The sequence below is a fragment of the Aythya fuligula genome, chromosome 3, assembly GCF_009819795.1.
Source record: "Aythya fuligula isolate bAytFul2 chromosome 3, bAytFul2.pri, whole genome shotgun sequence".
Taxonomy (NCBI): Eukaryota; Metazoa; Chordata; class Aves; order Anseriformes; family Anatidae; genus Aythya; species Aythya fuligula.
The window spans coordinates 27,400,532-27,412,736 of NC_045561.1; the positions used below are offsets into that span (position 1 = coordinate 27,400,532).

Sequence of the window (12,205 nt, forward strand, 5' to 3'; positions counted from 1 at the left end):
AAAGAAGGAATCTGCTCAGTTCAGTTAAGTACATTGACCTTTGGTTACATATAGTAACGCTGTAAACAGTGGGCCCAGCTCACAGACAAATAACATGAACTCACTCACTTTAAGAGAGTTAAGTTCAAGAGAAAGTCGTTTTCAAAAAAAAAAAATATCTATGTTGCCTATCATTCTGCAGCATGAAACACAGTAATTGCTCAGTTTTGGACATTTTAAACTAGAATATTAGCTTTCAAAGTGAATCAGGACGGGTCATCTGCTTTCCTAACAAGTGCAGATGAGTTACATTTTCAAAGGTATCAAAATGTACTGTCATACTGGTTTGCATCAGTCAATAGCCCCATGTCCTCGGTGACTTTTTAAGTAAACGTTAATTACACAGGTATTGCTATGAACCAAGCCCATTGTTTAAAGGAAGCACAATTCTTGCCAAGTTAAAAGTCTTTACATAAGAACGTGGTTTTGTAATGGATTTGAAGAGCTTCTGTGTGAGTTATTAAAATTGTGTCTTCCTGCTTGCACTGTGTACCAATGCAGAATATGGACAAACATGCAGTAAAATGTAGCATCATTTAGAAAATAATATGTAAAAAAAATTCAGTATCTTATATTAAAGCATTTACACTGCATAGGCATTCATATAAGGATATAGTATAATAAAACTCATCAAATATACAAGCATGCAGCAGTTGCCTTATTCACAGTTCTAGAAATGACCACACATTGATTTTCTTAAATATAAATTGGGTTATCCAAAATAGATTTTGCAGCCAGTCTCCTTTGCAGTGGCAAACTATGTTCTCATGTGCATTGCAGATACTGACCTATATAACAGGCCTAAGCTATGCCACCGTATTGTACACATCTGTGATAAATACTGTGTTTGAAGGATAATGAGAAGTTACCATACTTCTCATAGTAGAGCTTGGAGACTACACAACGCTTGAATTAAACAAAAAATATAAGCATATTTACTGTATTCTCCTTAGAGAGTAACACTGCAACCTTGCCACATATCTAGCTACTGCATAAGCTGGCCATGCAGTTTTCAAAATAAGTTTAGACAGGTTTTTCTATTTGAGATTTCACCCCCATCAGAGGAAGTACAGTAGTAAACTCATATAGTACATACCCTTCCTGCCCTGCAAACCTTACAAAGGACTCCTGCTACTCTTAGGTTGTTTATGGAAATAGAATACAATGCAATGCCAAAGTCACACCCACAGAGAGGTTTTCTTGTCTTCATTTACTCCTGTACAGCAGAGAGCTTCAAGCACTTAGATATCGCAAGATATCAGCACCTAGATTAGACCCTTTCTGTGGCCGAAGGGCACCTGGAGGGTAAAGTTGGGGATATGTGGTTTGAAGTTGTCTGTGGTTTTGACTTGCTTGTTATTGCCTAGCTTGGCACGCCAGCCTGGTGCGTGACCCCAAGCCAACAGCGAACAGAAAGTTCGGAGGCAAGGCTTGTGTTAAGGTGTGTGAGGTTTGAAAAATTGGGCTCTAGAGCCTGGTTTTGGACATGCCAAGGCAAAGTGGAGTGAAGATTATGACTTAAACCCTTTTCCCCTTGCAGATATTTTTTTCCATAATGCCTACCTTCTGCTTTTTCTTGTCTTTGTGTATAGTAACAAAGATTTTTTGGTGTCTTTAGTCAATATGTGCATGTGCTTCCTTTTTCTTGGCACTTCAAGTAAAGCTAGTACAAGTGATACTGCAGGATGTCACAACACCCAAGATGCAGGCAGTGGGGATTCGTCGCTGTGTAGAAAGCAGCAAAAGATTCCTACAAAAATAGCACATAGGAAGTAATAGCTTGATAAGGAAAAAGCCAGATAATGGGCAGAGAGGGAGGAAGGGAGCAGAAGCATTGGCTAATGAAAAAGGGGAGTGTGGAAAAGGAAGAACTGGGGGCAGTGGTTGCTGGAAGAGGAGAGTGTAATCCTCCCTGGAGCATTTAGTTCAGAGAGAAGAATTGCCCTTTGTTTTGTTAAAAAAGTGAGCTTTGGCACACTCGTACATGGGAATGAAAAGGCGAGTAGATGGCTTTGGTATGTGCTGTCAGAATCTGTTACCGTAATGTACTGGTAGGCGGTGGCCAGGAGTTTGGTTTTGTAATCTGTTATTTTGAGTCTCTCTCCTTCTCTTAGCGTGTGCGTATTCCCATTCCCTAGTGAAGGAGATGTGTCCCTTACCAGCCAGAGCTGTACTGCTTCCCATCTGTCTCGCAAGAGGAAGGCAGCAGAAGGCGCTGTGCTAGAGATGTGTCTAGCTCCTGTGACATACTCGCTTCTGCGTGTGTGGAGCCTCAACATCACATCTGGAATTTGGTATGGGGACATCCAGAATTTGAGATGGACACGGGGTCATCTGAGTGCTTTTACTGCATCGACTAAGTGACACCTGGAAAATGGGCTCACAGTGTGTTACAGCTGGCTTGCTGCTACAGAAGCTGTTTTTCTGCTTTTTCTCCAGACTTGTTACCTAAGATTTCTCTGACATCTGAAGACACAAATACTGTGAGAACTGGCTTTTTGATGATTATTTGACAGTAGGGTTTGTAGAGATAGAAACATCCTTTTTTTGCTGGACCTTTAGGCTATACACATCCATAGGTGGGCATAAGACTTCTGTTGCCAAAACTTTGTATGACAGATCTGGTGATTCAGAGTCTTCACTGCATCTCTGACATACTAAGAGCAGCAGTTCAGATGTGGGGGCTTTCCAGAAATATAACAGTATTTTTTTTAGAAATTTCAACTTCTTTAATCTGAGTACTACACTGGCCTCCCATTCTTTTTCCAACTCTCGTTTATTTTTTAAATCTTGGCAAAAATGAAAATATGCTTAGTTTTGATCCTGACTCTGTAGGCATTTTAATATTTGCACTAGGTTCTTAGGGTTTCTTACTGAATCTGCCATTTATTTTTCTTTTTGCAGGGGAAGTTCTATAATCTACCCTGGGAATTTAAAGAATCTGGAGATTGTTAATAGCAGGTGTCACAGCTGCTTTGAGTATGGTGGGAAGGAAGAAGAGGAGCTCTGTAGAGAAATCTGTCCATTGGCTATAAAGAAGGTTTTACTAAGCTTTGAGCACCAAGTTCCACAGGACTGTAATGCCTTTTGTGAATGAACAGACATTGGATGGGTAAGGCCTTTGCTTTTTCTAGAAGCTTTATAAGCTCTACTTCTAGTAGCAATTCAAATGTTCTTGGAAAGAGGAGAGAGAACATCTGTGTTTGTACCTGCCTCTTCAACCCCTCTCGCAAAGTGAAGGAACTAATTAAGTTCCTAAAGACAAGGGTCCTCTCACGTGGTTGTGCTAAAGCTAACTGCGCATTTCACGCATTGCAAATCTGTCTGTATGTTAAAAAACAGTTGACATTAGAATAAAGTGAGACTAACAAAAGAGGTATTTATGTCACCAGGTAATACTTAGCCTCATTTAAAATTTGCCAAGCTTTTTTTTCCCCCTACCTTTTATTACATTGTCACATTTATTACATATCACATTATTCATATGTGTCTGTCCAGGTGAAGAACTGTGAGGCACCTTTCTCATGTGCTTGAGCTCCTTTTTTCCCTTCTCTAGTATCACATTATGTAAGGGATCTTTGAAAGGGCAAAAGGTTGTTGAGCAGCCCGCAGTTTCCATAAGAAGCAGGCAAATAAAAATAGTTTTTCCTTGCTCCTTGGGCAATGACAAGTGGAAAAACTGGAATGGGTTGCTAAAGGAGCAGAAGACAGAGAGAGAGCAAGTGAGATAACAAGAATAGCTGCCCAACCTTTAGAAGGAGACAACTGTTGCTTTCAGAAGCATCCTGCTTTTCTGTCAAGGTTCCCAAGTTTCAAGAAAAAAAAAACAAACAGGTATAAGGTAAGGAATAATGTGGTATGATAGAATACTGAGCAAATCTTTTAGAAAACATTTGTTTGCAAGTCAGTTGTTAAAATGTGGCTCCATGCTTATATTTGAAGAGTTTCTCATTGTGTTCTCTACTGTCTTGTTTATATAATGCTACATATTATGATCTGTGCCGTTAATCTTTACCATGAAATTCTTTCTTCATGAAGAACCCCATGAAGCCCCTTAGAGTTGAAAATGTAGTTCTAGCTTGTAAGTCATTTATAAGCTTTACACAGCATTTTTTTTTTTTTGGGGGGGGGGAAACAAACACAAACAAAACATGATCAATGTGTCAGATTTGATGGACTGATATTTGCTCTTATTTTTCACTGTTGTATTACTTCAGAATGAGATTTGCCTGTCCAACTTGACTGTGTTTGTACAGCAAGAGATCATACACAACTGCTGCATATGATATGAACGCAGCACAGCAGGTGTGTGCAGTGTTGTAAAGCCTTTGTTTACATAGTGCTAAGGACTGCTACTATACGAGGAGCCCCATTTCTAGTATTGCTTTTCTTCTCAGTGCCTGCTACATAGAACTTTATGGGCTCCTGTTCCTGTTATTAAGCATCTTAAGCTTGTAATAGTTAGTTTCCTTCCTGTCGTTCTAAAACTAATCATGGGAATCCACTTAGGAAGAAAAGAAGGGCAAGTGACTAAAATGCAGGATTTTGCAGGGAAAAAGCAAAGTGAGAAGTTAGCCCAGAGCTTTTAGGCCAGCACCTGGTCTGTTAACTCATGAATTAATGAGTGGCTGATTGATTGATTGATCAATTCATGACTGCTTCAAGTTGGTTTGACTCTGTGGCTATTTTTCCAACCTTTCTCTCTACCCTGATTACATTTTAAGCTGTTGAGGGAGGGACTGCTATTACAATGTGTGATGCAGTGCCCAGGATGTGTTCTTGCAACTTCATCATGATAAAGATAATTTACATTATTCACATTGGTTAACATGAAACCTAGAACTTTTCAGTATAAGCACAAAAGAATCCTCTGGAATGCTACAGTTGTCCACTTTACTAGAGCATGTTTTTTTTTTGTTTTGTTTTGTAGCTTCAATCAACTGTATTTTTGTTATTAAAGGGAATACCAGCATGTTCTTTTTACAGAATTAAAAAGATTGGTTTAACCTAAAAAAAAAAATTGGTTTATTCTAAGAAAAAAATTCCAGTGTAGAATTTGTTGTGAGCAAAATACAGCCAAGTCCATTCACTGTAGTAGAATAATTCACAGCTAGAATTGCACTGCACTGTTAAAAATCTTAGTTTTAACAAGGTATTCAGAAGTAGGCCACAGTGGCTTAATTTTGGTCCTACACATATATTTTGAATTAAAAAAAAAATTTTCTTTTTTTTACAGTTACAGTGTATTGAAGTGGCATAGAAACATGTCTCCATGAAAACCCAAATTAAGTTATCCTGTTGGAACTGCTCAGGACAGCTAGATTCCTTGTTCTGTTTCTTTGAAAATTCCCAATCTCAAGATAATTGTGCAGCTCTCTCAGGTTCATCTACTGACTTCAGCATCTGCTCAGTGCAAAGCATGTGAGTTCTTTCCTTGTCTAAACTGTTTTGGATGAGGTCTTCTCTATATGCTAGTTTGGCAAGCTTCTAAGGCATTTGTGCAATGTGATGATGCAAGAGCAACCTGATTCAATACTGAAAAATTTCTAAGTAATGTCCAGCAGTATTTGCAGTGGAAAAATTACTGCTAAGAAAGCAATCCCTCTAAAGTATCATCTGAGCTCCTATAGTGTACACGTGTTAAAAGTGGAATATATTTACTTGTATGTTTACAACGGGCAGGTATCAATGTGAATTTAAAAATTACCAAGGATTCAATCTTGTTGCATGGATTGGATTGTGATTAAAAAAACATGGACATATATGTATAAAAAGACTAGGAGTGGAAATAAAACAGTGCCAGAAGTCACTCTCTCGGAACATATTATACATGTTGTTAGTGTTTTTGGGTTAAAATGAAGGGTTAATTTTGAAGTCCAGAATGGTTAAGATGTCTTAGAGCTCTCTATAAGGCCAGTCTCAGGAGTCAAGTGCATGATATTCAGGAGGAAGATATTTATAAATGACTTCAGTTTGAAAATCTGGAATAGCCAGCTGATGTGTTACCATCTTACTCAGAAGGTCTGTGCTATTTTTCAGTAAGTACATACTAAAGTCACAAAAAAAATCAACATAGAAATTCTCTGGATTTCTCCTCAGATTTAGGGTTAAATGGCAGGTAGCATTCACACAGAGCTTAGTTCAGTTTTTATCTATGTAAAACTCAAAATGTAGTAGAAATAATTTAGGTAGCTAGTAGGAATTCAAGTAACAGGTAGGTCTTGAAAGTAGCATTCTGAGCATTTCTATTTACTTTATTCTTATCTGCTCTCCCCTGAACAATCTCTAGAGCCTGGATTTGCTGGAAGGAATACTGGGCCCTGTAAAACCTTGTACAGCAAGACCCCACATTGAAATATGCATTTCTTAGAAAAAAAAAATAAAATGCTGAGGAGAAAAAACAAATAGAAACAAAAACTTAAGTCCATTCCTGTCAGGTTACAGTTATGGCCATTGTATCATGGCACATCATGCTGCTTCTCTGCTCTTCACAGAGAACATGAAAGTAACTGCAAATACTAGTTAAGGGGAATGCTTAAATTTTATGCCCACTCTATTGCCTCTTTTTTCTCCCTGTGTTAAAGACAAGAACAATGCCCTTCCCCCACCACCAAAAAGACTCCCAACAGCAAAGCCCCAAATACCTGTTTGTTGTTTGGCTTGCAGCGTGATAAATAAGAGTACATGCACAAGGCAGAAAAAAGTAGTAGCCTGCCCAAAACAGCTTGAGGCATAACATGTGAGATTTGTAAAGTAACTGGTGTATATGAGATTTGGGCTTCACCCTTGGCTGAAAGGAATTTCTGTGGTGATCCTTTTGCTGCCAGCCAGGTGTTGGGAGAACTGGGATTTTATTTATTTTTACACCTTGGCAGTACAGACTGCTTCAATCATGTTGTAGATTAGTTGATAATAAAGGCAGGAGTAATTTGTGAAATAAGGAACTGCATTTGGATAAAAATGCTTGGGTTTAAGTGCTTGTGGTTTGAACCAACATATCACGTTTGTTTTTTGTGACTCTAGAGCTATGTACCAATCTGTAAACATCACAATGTGTAGTCTTCTTTCTTAGGAAGCTTGCTGTATGCCTTTCAGTACTAGATACAAGATGTTAGCAGGACTTCACGTGAGGAACAGTTAAACAAAAACTTCTATGAATAAGGCACTAGTAAATGTTTGCAGCAAACAACGGTTACAGTCTGTATTCTTTAAGAATAAAGCCGTTCTGTTTAGGAAATTGCCTTTAATATGACAGAGTTACCAATACCAGTTAGAAGGGGGTTAGAGAAAGTGCATCTTTTGGATTTTATGCCTGCGAGGTCTGTGAGAAACTACGGAATGCAAATTCCTGTTAAGGTTAGAAATTTGCTGTGCAATGGTGATATTCAGAAGAACTAAAGCAAGAGGGAACTGGTCCACACTGATCCCTGCTAAACCAATGTGAAATAACTGTAACGGATTTGCTACGGATTTATTTACATTGACAGAAGGAGCTGAAGCCAGAATTGAGGCTGCTGTAGCAAATCTAGTTAAAAGGGAATAATGCTAACCTAAAACAAATAATTGGCTGTAACAGTTTTAAAAAAGAATCTGCTTTTTTGTTTGTTTTTTCATTAATTTCCAACTTGCTGAAGTCCAAGGATGCACTTTGTCTTTTGGCTAATGTAACAGAGCAAAGCCTTCTGTACTACTTTGGAGCTGCTGCCATTGTAAATAGCTATTATAATAGCAATCCATACATTATACAAAGTTAAATTTGAGTCTGCTAGTCCGGCTGTAGGATGGCTGACCACTATTTCACTATCTCTCATTAAAATTACTCAGAAAAACCCCGACCATTCCATCATAAAAACAGAATGTACTACTACTTTTAAAAAGTACTTTTACGTATCAGCTTTTTTTTTTTTTTTTTTTTTTTTCCCGGGGGGGAGGAGGGTCATTGAAGCACCAGAATTTGTTCAAGTCAGTAAGCATGCAGTTATTAACTGAGGGCCTCAGTTAATGTATTGTATCAGTTCAGTGAAATTAATTGTAATGATTGTATCAGTTCAGTGAAATTACTATATCTGAATTGTTCGTTTGCTATACTAAAGAGAAGGTCAGTGGTAACTCCACAGTCTAATCTCATCACTAAATACTGATTTGGAAAAAGACAGATTACCTTTAGCATTTGACAAATTTCTGTTGCACTGAGATTCTTCATTACTTGTACAAAAAGTCATTTTAAAAACACATTTCTAATATCAGATAATACAAGAGGGAAAAATATCATGTTGATTCTTCTTGTATATTATTGCCATCAGGTGCTACAACTAAGAACTCTGAAAAGTGGGGAGGTGTGGGTGTCTTTTTTTTTTTTTTTTAATCTTAGTGAAAACATGGTAGTAAATTTATCTCGAGCTTTAAGATCACCCATCCATTGGGACCATTTCTGTTCTCTCAGAAAATTTATAACTATCTCAAGCAGTTTTTAACCCCCTCGCTCGCTTTTTTTGCATTGACTCCAAAGGCTAAATTCATTTGGTGATGTAACTAGTGGCTAAAATTGATAAGAGTTTCACCAGAAATGAATCTGGATGTATCTTAATTTAATAATAATAATTAAAAAACACCTTAGATTTCGTGCTAGGGAATCTCTATCGGTCTTGCAATACGTATACTAAAGTTATATACAGAAGAAAGAAAATGCAAAATTTTCTCTTTCCAAAGATCTCATCCTTAAAGTGACTCAGGTAACCTTTTTCTTTTTAGATTTGTTTGTTTGTTTCTTATACAAATGTCAGAATATGTGTTGTCCTGCAGGAGGGAAGTCTAAGAAATTGCGTGGGTTTATCTGAATATTATCAAATGTTCTTCAGCATTAGAGCTGTGCAGAATCTTTTCTGTAAACGTTGACAGCTAATTTTTTTTTTCATTCTTTCCAGTAAGATGATATATTTCTGGGAAATTGCAAAAGATGCACAGTGTTTGTTGAAAGTGTGCCTTTTGTAGTCCTAACCAGTTTCATGGTGTGTCTCCATCTCTTGCTGGCAAAGTAGTATTTTGAAGTTGTGCATACATTACCTTTTCCTAATTTCCTAAACTGTGCTTACTTTAAAACAAAATCAACTTTTTTTTTTCATTTTTCAATGAAACTTGTATGTTGAAAGTCAAGGTGGCTTTTTAACTTGGTTTTAAGATTAAAATTATCCATTTGGACATTTTTGATTTTGGTATCTCTTAACCCACTGCTTTCAAAGCGTGGCTTCTGTAATATACAGCCGGGTGAGAGCAGTCTGCATTTGGAAATAGTTGCATGAATTATTAACAAAATAGAGAATGCAGTTTGCTTTCGTGGCTGTATTTCTTCAGCAGAAGCAGGATAGTAATGAAACATTTTCATTAAGAAACTAAGCTAATACAGTTCTGGAAAAGAATCTTTTTAAAGAGCAAATTCACACTTTTACAGAACAGTTGCATCTCAGTGCAACTGAGTTGTGTTTGTAGAGGTGCCTGTTAATACCAACTGAAACTGTGGCCCAAATGAAGGCCTCGTGGTTCAGTTTATGCTGATGTATTTGCCTATGTGGACAACATTTAAAAAAAGCCATTTTGCAATTTTTTTATGTGACAGGAAAGAAAAAATGTGTGAAAATGAATATATTCATCATTTAACAACAATTTTTGCATAATTTTGCTCAACCCTTGACTTTCCCAAAAAGTAGTATTTCATTTTTATTTTTATTCTATACACTTGACAAACTTTTACCTTTGGAAAAATTTGTTCTTGGACTGATTTTTCTTGCAATCTCTAGTTCTCTGCTTTTAATACAGAGATGTGCATTGTTAGATAATACTATAATTAGAAATAACTGTTAACGTTGAAATGAATTCATATTACTTTGAAAATTTATTTATCTGAGAGGTTTTAGGGATTATCATGAATTTGATTAGGCCAACACCAGTCCCTCAAAACCTTCTTATTCTCTTAGGAGATGAACTACCAGTACCATAACTGTAATGTATTTTAAGGCTATTTAGAAAAGATGATACTTTAACTAAATGTTCAAAACTAGAAAAGACTTACACGACTGGATATTTATTTAAAGGGGATGATTTGTATAGGTGAATATTTGCTTATTCTTCTGTCTTTTCTAATAGGGTAAACCTACCATCTACTTGTATGTCAATAATAACTGATCTTGGAATGCCATTTCATAGCTAGGATCTTAGTTCTGTCACAGATTCATTCTAGCCAGGATGGCAATTAGCAAAAATCTGAAAACAGCCTCAATCAAATCTTCTGTTTCTGTTAAGTCCAAATGAGGAATGTTAAAATTAACATGGAAGCAAAAATTGACATTCAGTGTCAGAAGTAACAAATTTGAAAGTCTTAATATAGAGAATATAGTTTAGATATTTTATATAAGTGTGCTTTTTCCTAAAAACACCCCCCAATCAACTTTTTTTTTTTTTTTTTTCTTTTTTAAGTCTTTTGTCTGTAAATATGAAAGAGGGCTACACCCATTGTAATTCTTCATTGTTGTACTAAACAGTAAAATAGTCTTTCTTTCTAATTCACATTGCTCATGGCAGTCTTATTTGATGTTGCTTTATTAAGTTTGTGATTAAAGCAGTTTGGGATTTTTGTTGGTTGTAAACTTTTGGCATAATGTGAATACCAGTCTCTTTCAAAAACAGCCTTGAGTTGCTTTATGATGCTTGTGCTGTTCCCCGCGTCTGCTTGGTTGATAACAAGGCCCGCTCCAGCGTTCTGCGTAAATGCATTTCCTACCCAATCAAAATTACCTACAAGTAAAGGCAGGAATATACAATGAGTGAAAACAAGTTCTTTATTTAAAAGTAATCATTCAAAACTAATTTGCTCTTGCTTTCTGTGTATTGTGTATGTATATATATATAGTGTGTGTATATATATGTATATATACAAAAAGAAACTCCATATACTTTACCCATTAACCTTTTTGGTTCCGAAAATGAAAATTTTTTGGGGCTTTATAAACAAATTAAAGTACATGGATGAATAGTGGTTGCTCCATAATGCTGAACCAAACCACTAGATATTTTAGGTTACCTCTTGACAGATATTTCAGAAAACTGAAACAGGTTTTATTGTTTTACTCTACTGGTTACTACCCACCTTGTCAAAGTATAACGTAATAAATAAGATTTTCAGATGCTGATGGTAGCAAATCAAAGAGGGTAACTGGATTAATGGAAAACAGGTAAACCAAGTGTTTAATTTACATCTTAGTATTTCTCCAGAACTCATAACTATATAAGATCTACATTTGTAATATATGCAGTTTTTTGGAGAAAAAATGCTGTTAATAGAGCAATCTATCAAAACAGAATGTCTGAACGTTTATAAGACTTGAATGTATTTGAGAAATTTATACCCTTTCTTTGGGAATCACTTAAGCTACTTCAATATGAAAGGTTAAGAATTCTGAAGTTGTCAAAGATGGTAAATTGAAACCTCTTTAAGGGACCTTTTTTACTATGCTTTCAAGTAGAAGGTAAATCAGGTCCTTAACATGTATTTGTATTACTTTTGCACAGCTTTATTTCTTTGTCCTTACATCTGTGTGTGTTTATATACATATATATAGGGAAAAAGCCACCACCACAACAAAAACAGCTAAGAACCCATACTGTGTAGACACTTCATAAGGTAATGAAATTTGATCTGGGTATTAGAATTTAAAATGGAGTAAAAAGATGATTTTGGAGCTTTGGTACTTAAGAGACCAGAGAGGAATAAGGTCAGCTACTTGAAGTGAAAAGAGATTTGGGTAGATTGAGAGGGGTGGGTGCATGCTAAGAGCCCATCAATGTGAGCTTTTCAGAGGATCTTTTGGTCATCTCTCTATGCTACTTGTGATTGTCTTACTCTTCATCTGTGTGCGTTGACTTGCTTCTGTGTTTGCAGGCTTTCTTCGCCCCAACTCCCTCAGAGACTACTGGCTTTAAGCCCTTGCAGTAAGTCAGGGTGAGTAAGCTGGCAACGAAAACATATTTGAATGCCTGTTTTCTCCTTGACTTAGCAAAATCTTGTAACTTACTTTTTAATTTAGTAGCCCTTTTTTGATCCTTCAGCTCAAGCACAGCTCAGTCAGCTTTATGTATGCATATATATGTAAATTTTTATCGTGTGCATTCAGTT

At 36.5% G+C, this 12,205-nt stretch overlaps 1 protein-coding gene across 7 annotated transcripts in view; it reads right to left on the reverse strand.

The window, feature by feature from the left end:
* Positions 1–5,263: 5,263 nt before the first annotated feature.
* Positions 5,264–12,205, reverse strand: part of PLD5 (phospholipase D family member 5) — a 207,920-nt gene continuing 200,978 nt past the window's right edge. For all 7 annotated transcript variants that reach the window (XM_032184710.1, XM_032184709.1, XM_032184711.1 and 4 more), the window contains one exon: positions 5,264–10,827. In XM_032184710.1, the coding sequence (XP_032040601.1) occupies positions 10,592–10,827 (236 nt within the window). In that variant the 3' untranslated portion in view covers positions 5,264–10,591. The remainder of the gene's footprint in view (positions 10,828–12,205) is intronic.